We start from the raw sequence: 13,035 nt of genomic DNA on the forward strand, positions 1-13,035 counted from the left end.
TACACCTTGAAGTTCAGTGGGTCTGTGCCTTCTTGCGCAGCTTTTGTTGCATTCCTCGTGGCAATCACATCCTGATTCAGCCGCTGGTGAGCCCTGAGGTTCTGAGCACTGCTGGTGCTGCTGCTGAGCTCTCACTGTGCAGCTCATCCCGCTCTTCTCTCCCTGTACAATAGCTCCCTCTGCTTGAAATCAGCAGTGGAATTGTTTCCTACTTGCCTGCACAACAGTTTTAATGTGGGCCCCCTTTTTTAAGATTTCTGCTGCTCTTCATGAAGCAATTCCTGTGCGTGGCTTGTGCTCGTGTGTGTTGTGAAGCAGGGAAAATAACCACATTGTCCTCAAAACTTCTCTGCCTAGAGCTGCTTTTTTGCAGGATCTCTCTTCCTTTTGGAATACTTCTTTCAGCTAAATTATCTCGTACCAAAACATGATGATTTATTGAGCAAAACTGTTTTTATTTCAGTGGTGAGTTGAAACAGGACTGCTTCTCATCAGAGATGTGGTAGTTAGGCCACTGACCCTGCATAGAAGCAGCTGATGGTGAGGTTCCCATGTCCTGCTTAAGTGGTTCTGATCCAGAACCCAGAAAAGAACTGATTTAGATCAGACAGAGCAGGGGTTTGAACCTGGTTCAGCCAGCACCAAAATTATTAGGCCAGTCCTTCACTCACAGAATTTTGTCAGCTTATCTACATGGATGAGAGTGAGTGCTGGGTTTGTTTCGTTCATTTTTTATCAATATAGCTAAGCCAGCAAAAGTCATATTATAAAAGCTATTGTGTCAGCAAAGGTGTTGTTTTGCTGAGAGAGCATTCACCCATTCAGGGAACCAGCATAAACCTCCCTGGCCACGGCAAGATGAGCCCATGATAGGAAAACTTGCTGGTTTAGTTCTCCAGCAAAGCCTCCCTGATGTGAGCACTGCCTTGCTTGCTGGGAAGGGGCTGTCTGGATCCTGGGTCTGCAGAGATGTCCAGAAGGTTATTTCTGATTTGCAATGGAGCAAACCCCCAGATTAAAACCAATTTAGAAGTCTGTGCTGGTTCCAGGGTTGTTGGGGTTTGCTGGCAAGAACAAAGGGCAGCAGTAACTTCAGTTTTCTACATCCAACACTTAAAGCTCTTTTTTTTGCCTTCACATTTTGGAATCCCTTAGGATTCCTCTTCTGAACTTGCTGGGCTTTGGTTCACTCCTGGAAATCTCCTGAGGGGATGCTGTTGGGAGCTCAGGGAAATCCTCCCTCAGCACCAGGTGCAGCAGGTTTGGGCACAGACAAACTCGGGCAGCACGAGCACCTTGGCACAGGAGGCAAACACAGGGAGCCTGCTGGGCTTGGCTGCCAGGACATGACACTCAGGAGGAAACATCTTGTGTGCACTGCGGATAAACTGTAAAATTATAACATTGTGAAAGGGCAGGATCGAGCAGAAGAACAGGAGAGAATTGTTGGTAATCTTTATTTACTTGAATCCAGCCCCGGCGTGGCTCTTCCTGCTGAACTCTAATTTCACTTCTCTAATTTCAGCCTTTTACAGATATTACAGGCATTGCCTCATATGTTTGCACATACCTTAAAAAACATGTGCCCTTGGAAAGCAGTGTATAGTCATATAAAAATAAAGAGCTTAAAAAGCATTCCTGTTTTCAAATTAACACTGAGGTGCTGAATTCACGGTGGTCTTTGTGATTTGAATTTTGCCCCTTTTTTTATCCCTCCCATGCCCCAAATGAGATGCAAGTCCTAAGGGAAAAACAGTCCATGGTTGTGCATTTAGAGACCCAGGGCATGCAAGGAGCATTCCTGAACTTTACGAGCCTTTAGCAAGGGGGAGAAAGGCTGTAATTGCAATCTTAAAAAAACAAACGAGGAAACAAAAAATATATAAGAAAATTAAAACCCCATATGTTTTTCTTAATATCTTTCTACCAGTATGTAATAATTTATAATTTTATTGGATTGAGGATATTTTTTTAAATAAGTGAAGGCATGATAGAAATGGTACAGGACAAAAAGCAAAGGCTAATACAGGATAAAATATTAAGTGAAGTGGATATCTCTGCACCAGTTTACAATGTGTCTAATATTTTGTGCTTGACACTCTCTGTATCCACCACTACAGTGTTCCTTCAGTAATAATCTTAGTTACTCTTCAGTGGCCGTCTCCTGTTAAGGTGGAGAAAATGTCACTTCTAAGTTGTCACATGGAGTTGGCAGAGCAGAAACGCTGCAGTAACACACCCCGCATCAGCTGCTATTTCTTCAATATTTGGGGGTTCCGTTTGAACTTAATATTTTGAATTAAATTCCTGACATTGCAGTGGTTCCTTTTGCCATCGTTTCTGCTGCTCTGAAGCCCTCGGGTGACGTGCAGAGTGGTTATTTTCTGTGGCATTAGCCCGTCCCAGGCTGGATGGAGGCTGGTGGAAGGCTGCCAGTGTTGTTGTTCTATTTGCAGCTTGGCCTGGCTGTGTCTGTGTGTGTAACGAGAGGGCAGGCAGGCTATCGGTCACCTTTCAGATCTTAACATTTCTTAATGGATTGGGCAAGTGATGGAATACCTTCCTTTTTGCACACTCTAGGCCTTGGCAGCGTTAGCAGACAGCACTTTTTGAATGTCTCAGCGGGCTTCAGTCCCGTGGCGTTAGAGGATGAACGTGCTTGAGCGCTCCTTACGCACTCCAAACAAACATCATCTTTCAAGGCCTTCACCTGGGGGTGTGTTTTGTTATTTCCCCCCCCAGGATCCCTTGGATCCAGCAGGGACAGCCATTGTGATCAGCTCCCTGGTGGCCGGTGGCGTGGCCGAGCGCGGGGGGCAGATTTTGCCGGGCGACCGCTTGGTGTTCGTCAATGAGAAGCACTTGGATGGTGCCACCTTGGCAGAGGCAGTGGAAGTGCTGAAATCTGTGCCCCCAGGTACAGTTTCCCTTGGAATCTGCAAGCCTTTAGTGGTAAGAACTGATTTTAATTTTTTTTTTTCCTTACTTCATCCCATGGCGTTTGTAGATGGGGTTTGTGGGGAGAATTCAGCGTAGGGCATGTGTGCATTTGCGAAACAGCTGAGCTGCTGTGCCTTGAGAGGGCCAAAAGTCCTGGCAAATGGGCAGCTCAGTGTCCAAAACCAGCATCCTCAAGTTCCTCCTTCAAGAACATCCATGTGGAGCTGGGAGATGTGCCTGGGCAGACCCATGTGTGCTGTGCAAAGGTTCCAGCACTTCAGCAACCCAGTTAAACGTGTGCTGGAGCCCATTTCTCTCTCAGACACTGCTGAGTGCTTGCTTGAGCTCCATTGACATCAAAGAAAGCTACTCTGTTTGAAGTCAAGGCTGTAAATTCAAGCAGAATTTCCCTTTTCTGGAATCAAGGCTTTGGAACAGTAGTTTAGTGGGGAATGCTGCAGTATTGTTCATCAAGGGCACGCAGGCAAAATTAATTAAAGCCCCAGTTAACAGAAAGTGCTTGTAATTCTAAGTGGTAGAGGAGTTGTGAAATAGGAGTGTAGGAAAGCTGTTAAATATATTATTTCCTTTTCTGAAAATTGGTATTCCATTTCTCATAACCTTGTATTTGTCTTCCCCTCCTACACATCTCTTTAGGTCTTAGTGCATCTGAACCAATATGTTCAAAGAGTAAAAGCTGTTGACTTCTCCATTTTTGACTTTCTGTTTTTGTAATTCTTTTCCATTGGCTGGTTCTCCTTCTCCCTTTTAATTTTTCGAAAGATGTGGGATTTTTTTTTGTTGTTGTTGTTTTCCTGACTCATTGTTTGCATTACCTTTCTTAGGGAGAAAGCAGAGAGGAGGAGAAAATGCACGGTGTGGATAACAACAGCATCAAAAGCGGCCCTGGGTCTCCAGAACCAATAGATAACACAAATTTCTCAGTAATACTTGAAGCACCACAGGTATTTGGTTACTTTTTTGGTTAAACTCCAGTTTATACAGACAGGAAATGATGTTTAAAAGTAAAAACTACAGTGTATTTTTCAGATAAGACCGAAAGTATTGGATTCCCTCTATCAGCAAACTGTGCCAAGTGCATTGGGAGCACTTACCAATGCAGCTCCCAGACTGCCTTATCAAATTTATTATGTCATTAAAATACCTTGGGTTACCTTGGATATGAAATAGGAATGCTGTGTTGTTATTATAATCAGAAGTGGTGGGCTCAGCTTTGCACAGACAGTAAAATATGGAAGCAGAATGCTTTTAATTATCATGAAGCAAAACAAAAAAGTAGTTCAGAGTGTAAGGCACTCTTGAATTGCTTTCTTCTTCATAGCCTTCTAATGTTCTCTTTACTCCTGCCTCAACTCTCCTCATCCTTACTATCTGAGAAATAATTCTGTTTATTGTGGGAGGATGTGGCATTAAAGATAGTGAGAAACTCAGATACCAGAGTACTAGGCAATAATATTGCAGTTCTCACCAGTGCAGAGCTGGAGAGATGTGGATATCTTGTAACTTTCATCTGTTCTCAAGTGCTTTGCAAAATTCATGCTGGTAAATGTATTCTTTTTATACCAGAAAATACAACACATAAAGGATCATGCAGAACTGCAACACAGGAAGAAGAATAGATTCCAGATTTTCTTGTAGCTGAACACGTATACCTGTCTCTGGATGCAAACCTGTTTTTAATGCTGAAATGGTAGATTAGAAGCACCAAAAGGAGAAGTGCTATAGGGTAGATGTGGGTATACTGTGAAGAAATTAGCCTGGATGATGATAAATTATATTTACTGATTTTCGCAATGTAAAATGGCATTTGTTGTTTTCTGGGGGCATGGGAGGGATTGCAGAAAATTTATCCTCTGCCAGCTCAGATTGGTTTTCTACTTCCTAAATAAAACCAATGTCATTAAGTAGTTTTAAAGAAAATATTTTATTTAAAGTTCTGAAACTGGAACGATCAATCTGGACAAAACACCCTCAGGGGAGTTTACTTGCATTTTGTTTCCCCTCATGTGTGACAGCTTTGGTAGTAGCTAAAATTATTTTTTATTATCTTACCTGCTCACACAGGTAGCCAGGAGTGGTATGTTCTGCTGGCTCTCACTCTGAGACACGGACAGCCAGAATGTCAACCCCAGAATGATGGAATTTGAGGATTTTATTTGCTTCAGTGTCGTGTTTGCAGCATTCCCTGTGTGTTGGTGGTGTCTGGTGCTGCAGTGCAGCAGTCAGGGAGGATGCAGAGCAAACTGCTGGGTCAGGGACACAAACCCTGTGTGGTTCTGGGTAGAGAAAGCTGATTTATGTGCCCTGGACTTGGGGAGGTGTTGGGAGAAGGACACTGCAGGAGCCAAGGGACATGAAGTGAAAATGGAGAGAATTAGGATCTCTTCAGCCTGGGTGCTTTGTGAGATCGAGGTACACAGATCAAATGGATTAAAGGGACATTTAATGCTAGTTGAATTAATAAAATGGGCTGATTTCTGGGTTGCTGGTGTTCTACTCTTGTGCCAGCCATTGGCTGCATTGTTTCCTTATGCTCCTGCCTCTCTGCTGTTTTCTCTCCTGCCTCTCACTTGAATTACACAAACATCTTGGCAGTGTCTGGGGGCTTTCCTTCTGTATTTGTACAAGTGTAACAAAACAGGATCCTGACACCGAAGGTCAGAAGTGGTGCAGTGCCGTGGGGAGTCTGGGAAGGGGCAGGAAGCAGAAACAAAAACATTTGGAGGAAGGAGCCCTGAATCTGCCCGTTGGTTTTGGAGTCTGGGGGCTCGGGGTGTTGAACTTGGGTTTGGGGGTTCTTTGGGCCACAGAGACTTGGTGGCCTGAAGAAAAAAAAAGGGGAAAGCTCTCAGTGTGTGGCAAAAGTTCTGGGATAAGTGCAGGGCATAAGATGCCAGCTGCCTGTGCAGCCTCACTGAGCCAGTGAACAGCACCCCATTCCATCTGGGAGAAGCAGGAGTTGCTGGAAGTTGGGGGAGCACGTGACAAATCCCAGAAAAAGAGCTGCTGAGTGACATCTTTCAGAGTGGGTTTTAATACCTTTTCCCTTGGTTTTGTTGGTTTTTTTTTTTTTTGGTTTGTTGCTCTGTGGTTTGAGCGCTGTTCTCCTTAAAACAGGAAAGTAATGAACAGTCATTTATATACTTTTTATTTTTTTGGGGTTTGTGGGTCTTCCATTTTCCCTCTGCCCCAGGTTAAAAGTTGAATGGAGTATCCAAGGTAGGGACAAGCAAGTATGGCTTTTATTTGGGGTTTATTGGGGGGTTTTTAAGTTGCTGACACAGTTCCACAGCAAACTCTTGGGCTGTTTATTTAGCTGATAGCATTTTAAGAAATGTTCATGCATTCATAAAGCAACGGCAGATATGTGTGAAGCACAGAGATACTTTAACTAGATTTATATGTACTTTTTCCTATGGCTGTTTTAGTGTTAATTAACAATTTCTTTCCCTAACTTCAGTCCAGATTGGTTTTTCCAAATGGCTGCAGCAGCATCTAAGCTGTAAATTTCTTTATATGTTGAAAAAAAAAATTGCAGTGTCTACTTTTGGTGTTAAAATCATAAGTCAGAGAGTCTATTTTCTTTTAGAAAATGCATAAGGTAGAAGATTTTCACTTTAAAAATCAGGATGTAATTTTAATGTGGGCAAAAAACGAAGCATAGCTTTAAAAGAGTGGGGTGGAAACATGGGGTAAAATCTGTGTTCCTGTCATGGTCTTTGCAGGGTTTCAGAGACGAGGTACCTTTTAAAGAAGAACTCGTTGATGAGCCCCATTTGGACTTGGGAAGGTCATTTCAGCTCTCTCAGAAGGATGATGAGTGTGGGAAGGAGTCCTGGGAGATGTGTGAGTTTCTGAAAGCCAGAGCAGAGGACGTGGAGGAGGAACGGGAAATGTTGGTGGATGAGGAGTATGAGGAGGATTCCGACTTCCTGAAAGGTGATGATGCACCAGGTGGAGAGAAGGCAGCTTCAGACAGGAACCTGGCTACAGAACGATGGGCAAAGCAGCTGGAGGCTGCTGAAGTACGAGATTTAAGATCCAGTGTTAGCCTAAGTGCCAAAGAGTCCCTGGAATATCCATTCAGGAAAGGTGAAATGGTAAGGAATGCTGTGCTGGTCTCCGTGCTGAGCACGGATCCGTCAGGGCAGACTCCAAAACTAAACCCTCAGGACACTCTCTAGGGTTTTAATGACTAGAATTTAATTGATTTAATTTATAAATTTGATTTATTTACTTCTGTACCGCTAGCAGACACCAGTCTATCTTTTTGCACATTTTGGAAGGTTTTTTAGGTAACTCATTGTCTGCGTATTTACCTGCTAGAGGGAAATATGTGGTTGGTGTATTTACAGGCATCCTGAGTTTGTCTTTTTACCCAAAATCTTGTGGGTTTGGGGTTTTTTTTTTTGTTTTTTGAAGCCGTGCTGATATGGGGCTTGTCAGTAAGAGCAGGATGTCACTTCATGGATTTGAGAGTCCAGAGGCTTCAGTGAAAGGAACTCCCTCTTTTTCTCATTTTTTTTAAACCCCAATCTGTTCCTTCAGCCAGACTGTGTATTTGAGTAAAAAATTATATGGTGAAAGGAATTGTGGCAAGGATAGTGGTGGATTAAGGAGTAGGAGGAGGCAGGTTCAGTTAAATTGCAAAACTCTTATTTATACATCTTTCTCAAGTACTGAGAATTATTTTTTCCTTCTGATTCTTTGTTCATCCCCTCACCAAATAAAAAAGTGATATTATCAGCCTCCCATGCACCAACTTCTGAGGTGTGTTTGCTTTTATTTGAAAAAAAAATGGAGTGGAAAAGGATTTGACATCACAGCCACAGAGAATTTCAGGTTTTGTTTGGCTTGTCCCCTTAAGCAGTATGTGTATAAACAGATAAAATGAAGTTTCTACTGACAGTTTTATACCAGAGTGCACAATATTAAATTTATTTGTTTGTTACTTACAAAAAAACAAATGAGCAAGAGTAAAGAAGTTTTTGTCTGAATTGCAGGTGAGGAGAAAGATACAGTTGCTTTATATTTCAACTGCATATAACATTTCTCATGCCTCTTCTTAATGCTGTGCATAAATGAGCAGTTAGTATTTAAATGAGCAGTTAGTATTTCATCGGTACCTGAATAAATATGAATGTAGCTGAGGAAATGTGTATGTTTGCTGTAAAAATTAATGTTCCTGTCAAATACCCCTGTGTGAGTTAATACCATTGCTTTCTAACTTTAATTACTTCTTTTCTCCTCTGTGAAGTGTGAAGAGAATGCTGCTGTAAGGTCACACTTTTCTGGAACCACAGCTCCCAGCAGCTACCAAAAAGACATATTTGATACTGAAACTACCCAGTCAGAAGTGAAAACTGAGATGAATTTAGGTTTGTAAGAAGCTTTCTCTTTATCTCATAATTTCGTATTTAGAAATTTCAATTTTTTTAACCAAAACAAAAATACTTTCAAATGAGAAAATATTCAAATCAAGAGTTCTGCAGGCTCAGGACAGTCTGGCATTAAATGGGTTTCACCTTTATAATCTTGCTTCCTCCTCCAAGTCTGACCTGTGATAAATAAATACAGAAACAAAGTGACAGGATCTGGAGGTGACTTCAGCACAACCAGAAATTTGCAAGTGATCTGTGTGGTAGAAAATTGCCCCATATCCTGGGTTTGGGATCTGTGCTCAGATTTCTCCTTGTCAGATGGCCACAGATGGATGGTTAGGATGTGGTGGATTGATAAGAGAAATAAATTTATCAACCTGCCTGAAGTGGCACTCCCTGCCTGGGAGGAAGGAGCTCCAAGCCCTGTCCAACCTGGCCTTGAACACATTTGAAACCTGGTGGGATAAAGGATTTAATTCCAAGGGTGAAATTATTGGTGGATGCCTGGACAGAGGAAGCAAAAGTTCACATCTTCCCCCTTTTTTCACATCTGCCCCCCTTTCTTTTTTTCAGGGACAAAGCTTCAGAGTGACTCCAAAGGACCTGAGCTTGCTGTTGATCCAGAAGCAGTTGGAAAGGAAGCACTGGAAGAGGAGAATTATGTTTTTCCCAAGAGCCAGGAATCTGGCAGAGTAACCACCTTAGCTCAGCCCAGGACAGCATCAAGCAGGTATGGAGGAAGATTTCAGTTTTTGAAAGACATTCATTAAATAATCTTAACAGTCCTCTTGCTTTGCTCAGCTGAATCATGAGGAAAGGCTGTGTGGAATGCTCAGACAGACATAGAGGTCTGTAGCTTTTACAGGAGATGGAGTTTGGCTTAAAACCTGAAAACTTCCCATGTTTCCTCCCTTGAATACTGAGACAGAGATGTGCAAATGGCTCTGCCAGCACTGCAGTGAGGGGAGTGTGGAGGTGGCCTGGAGGAGAGGGATGCAGCCTTTACTCATGGCTCCTTAAGGAGCCCTCCTCCTGGTTTCCCTTCCCTTTGTTCTTCCTTTTGGGAAGAGCAGCATTCAGCCAGGGCTCTCGGGCCTCTGCAGGAAACTTTAGTCCTGCCAGTGGTGCTGAGGAACCTTGAGCTGGCATTGCTGTGGATATTTGCTTTATCTGTCCCAGTCCTTCCCCACCACTTTGGGGTCAGTAGGTAGTGGATACAGAGGATTCCAATCCTCTGTACTCCCCTAATTTCATCTGAAATCCTCTCTCCAAGGGAAAACAGATCAACAGTAAGGTGAGAGGATTGTTCTGTAGGGTTTAGTGGAACACACAGGATCTGTTCTCCCGCTTGGATCATGATCTGCTTACTGGTTTTGGCATGTTTATATCCCTCTCCAAGCATCACAGCATATTTATCAGAAAGTAAATGTTAATTGCTTAAATAGTCATTTCCAATGAGTAAATGCAGTGCAGATTTGTGTATCACAGAGCAGCTTATAAATTTGGTCTGCCCATCATGTTTATTTCTGGAGCATTCCTTAAGTACATTTAAACCTAAATACAAAAATTCCTGTCTGGTCTGTTGACTCTGTACATTTGCTTTAAACTGGGCAGTGTGAGAAGGTGTTGCTGTCTCGCTGCCAGATACAAAATATGTGAGGAATTGTGACCTGGCATGGGTGATGCCTCTTTTATTTTTTATTCCTCCCCTCCCCTCTGCCCCAAATTAGGGAATTGCCCGAGAGAGAAGAAGGGGAAGGAGAAGAAACTCCAAACTTCAGCCACTGGGGACCACCACGGACGTACGTTCATATAATCATATTATTCCTTCCCGTTTGACTCATGTCTTTTTTTCTGTGAGCCACATTAGTTCTTCTTGGGTGTTGCTTTTGTTTTCTCTCCTCCTCTGCCAATAACTTTAGGGTACCTGTGTACCTTGGGCTTTCCTGAAGACAGGGAATTTTTACCAGATGTTCAGCAGAATTCTGCCTTCTATTTATACAGCTGACTTGGGAGAGCTTGGCTGGTTTAGGTTGTGGATGACCTACAAGTTCTTGGTCATTTAATAACTATTAGGTGTGAACAATGCACACAGTGCTGTGCTGTCTCCCTTTCCACGGGTTCCCTGCTAAACCTCCATGGCAGGATTCCAAATTGCCAAGCCAACCTTTTTAGCCACATCCTTGTTGTATTGTTAACATTTTTAGGTGAATTGTTTTTATGGTCCCAAGTAAAATATGATCAGAAACTTCCTGCTTGAGCTGATGAATATGCACTGAAGTCAGTGTTCAGAAAGTTGTATGAAATACTTCATTATTTGTCTAAAGTGCCACTTGCAGGGCTTCCCATTCCCAGACACTTTGCTCAAGCTGAAAGAGGATGAGTATTTACTTGAAGATCTGACTTTCTCTGAAATAAAAGCCTCTGCCCAGTGGGCATGGATTGGCAGCAGAATTTTGCTCTTCTTGTGGGGTGAGATCTGCTCAGGGTGAAAACTCAGCTCTGTTGAGAGCATTCTCAGGCTTCTGGCTTTATCCCTTTACTCTGTTAAATCTTCTTGAAAGACCAGGAGCTTACATTTATTTAAGGCTTTGCATTTGTAGTTAAAAAAAAAAAAAACCTGTTTGAAGCTCATGAAACTACCAGGTATTTTTTTCAGTGTTGAGATCTTCAGAGACCCTGATGTGTCTCTTGGAATCAGCATTGTTGGTGGACAAACTGTCATAAAGCGCCTGAAGAATGGAGAAGAACTTAAAGGGATCTTTATCAAACAAGTTTTGGAAGACAGCCCAGCAGGAAGAACAAGGGCTTTAAAAACTGGAGATAAAATACTTGAGGTAAATGGAGATAAACCTTCTTTTTTAGTCTGAGAAATAAAAATTGTCTCAAACAGCTTTGGGTGGAGAGAGGAACAAAATACTGCCACCACTTCACGAGGTATTGGCAACACTTTGTTTTGAAAACCAAAGGAAACCTCTGGTGGTGTTTCTTTTTTTTTTTTTTTTTTTTTTTTTTTAAGGTCTGACTATGGAGCTCTTTTAACTTTCTGCTCTGTATTTAAGAAAAGACGTGTCCTCGTGTCTGAGGGGGGAGTGAAAAAAATGGGAGTGTCCTCCTCCCGTACAAATGAGGAATAAGTTACAGCATATCTATAAGCATAAATTTAATATACACAAGGACACAGAGTGTTCATACTGAATTATGGGCTGTTATTTTGTGTGTGTGGATTTAGAGTAGTTAACTGATAACCACTGTTTGGGATAAATCCCTGATTCTGGCAGGTGCTGTGGGGGAAAATGTCATTCCTGTCTCTCACCGCTGGTTGATGTTTTTCCTCATTTTTCTCCAAATTAGTACTTCAGAATCTGGGGTGCCAAGCTGATAGTGCTGTTCAGGTTTAGTTTACAAACAGGTAAAACCTGAAAGAGTTAGATCTAACGTTATGTAACACTCTGACAATCTCAATCCTTATGTTTTTATCTAGAGGAATTGTTTTGGGCAACATATGGCCATCTTTTCATTATGAATACCAAGTAATGCACTTTTCTTTAAACCATCATCGAAACATACTTTACAAATAATTACTCTTGACTGGTTTTGATGCCTTCCTCAGATACACTAATCTCCTGCAAGTGTGTGTGATGCCTTGTAATGACTCTGTTCCTAATAAAAATAAACATTTTTTGTCAGGTTTCTGGGGTAGACCTACAAAATGCCACCCACAAGGAAGCAGTAGATGCCATCAAGAATGCAGGAAATCCTGTGGTGTTTGTAGTCCAGAGCTTGGCTAATGTACCAAAAGTAAGTTTATTTCTATTTTTATTCCAAAACTTAGTAAATGCATAGCATGCATCTTATTTTAAACTCGGCTAAACTCCTTTCAGCCAGTTCTATCAATTTTTGTGTCTGATGATGGATCCTTTTGGTCAGTTACAGACCAATTGATTGATTGATTACTTCTCTGGTCTAATTGGAAACTTCATTTGTCTAATTTACATGGAGTAGATGTAAATCTGTTGACTAGGTGTTAATTCAACTCTTCCACCTGTATGATAGGAGTCTGGCCCTATGCATTTTAATTTGCCCATGTTTCATAATCTAGAAATAAACTCTGTTATCCAGAGGAGCAAAGCTGTAATTAAAATTAGTCAGATTCACACCAGCAGCTCCTTGTGAAATGTGTCACCAGAGGGACCTGAAACAGTGACCTGGGAGCAAGTTAATTTCAAAAAGATTTGAGGCATCTCCTCATCTTTGAGGCCAAGGCAAGAAACTTTTCAAAGACTCAGTAAGAGCAAGCATACAATTCTACCTGCCTAAAGTACACACAGAAACTCCAAACTTTTGATGTAAGAATGTAATTCAGTAAATCCAGTGAAAGAATGTAATTTATAGACTGCACTGCAGTGCCCTTTTACACTGGGCAGAATGCAGAGTGCACTGGGGAGCTTTGTTATAGTCAGGAATTTATTTTGGTTGTTTGTTTTGCAGCTAAAATCCACTCCCTAATGTGGGTAATGTTACATTGGTTTTCAGGTGGTTTCTCCTACCCAGCCTAAGGGAATCAAAGTCAGCAAAGATCAGGATGCAGACAAAGAAAATAAGAGTGATAAGGTATTTATCCATTCAGTGCTGTACCCAGGTTTTACTAAATCAAATGGTATAATAGCATGTATTCTAACTCTGTGATAAG

General features: G+C 41.9%; 1 protein-coding gene across 4 annotated transcripts in view; it reads left to right on the forward strand.

Annotated features, from left to right (window-relative positions):
* The window catches only part of PATJ (PATJ crumbs cell polarity complex component), a 137,899-nt gene that overhangs the window by 45,928 nt on the left and 78,936 nt on the right, over positions 1-13,035 (forward strand). For all 4 annotated transcript variants that reach the window (XM_068198917.1, XM_068198918.1, XM_068198920.1 and 1 more), the window contains 9 exons: positions 2,743-2,952; positions 3,786-3,905; positions 6,687-7,061; positions 8,219-8,339; positions 8,916-9,072; positions 10,073-10,144; positions 11,002-11,179; positions 12,033-12,143; positions 12,879-12,956. In XM_068198917.1, the coding sequence (XP_068055018.1) occupies positions 2,743-2,952; positions 3,786-3,905; positions 6,687-7,061; positions 8,219-8,339; positions 8,916-9,072; positions 10,073-10,144; positions 11,002-11,179; positions 12,033-12,143; positions 12,879-12,956 (1,422 nt within the window). The remainder of the gene's footprint in view (positions 1-2,742; positions 2,953-3,785; positions 3,906-6,686; positions 7,062-8,218; positions 8,340-8,915; positions 9,073-10,072; positions 10,145-11,001; positions 11,180-12,032; positions 12,144-12,878; positions 12,957-13,035) is intronic.

The sequence above is a fragment of the Anomalospiza imberbis genome, chromosome 9 (genome assembly GCF_031753505.1).
Source record: "Anomalospiza imberbis isolate Cuckoo-Finch-1a 21T00152 chromosome 9, ASM3175350v1, whole genome shotgun sequence".
Lineage (NCBI taxonomy): Eukaryota > Metazoa > Chordata > Aves > Passeriformes > Viduidae > Anomalospiza > Anomalospiza imberbis.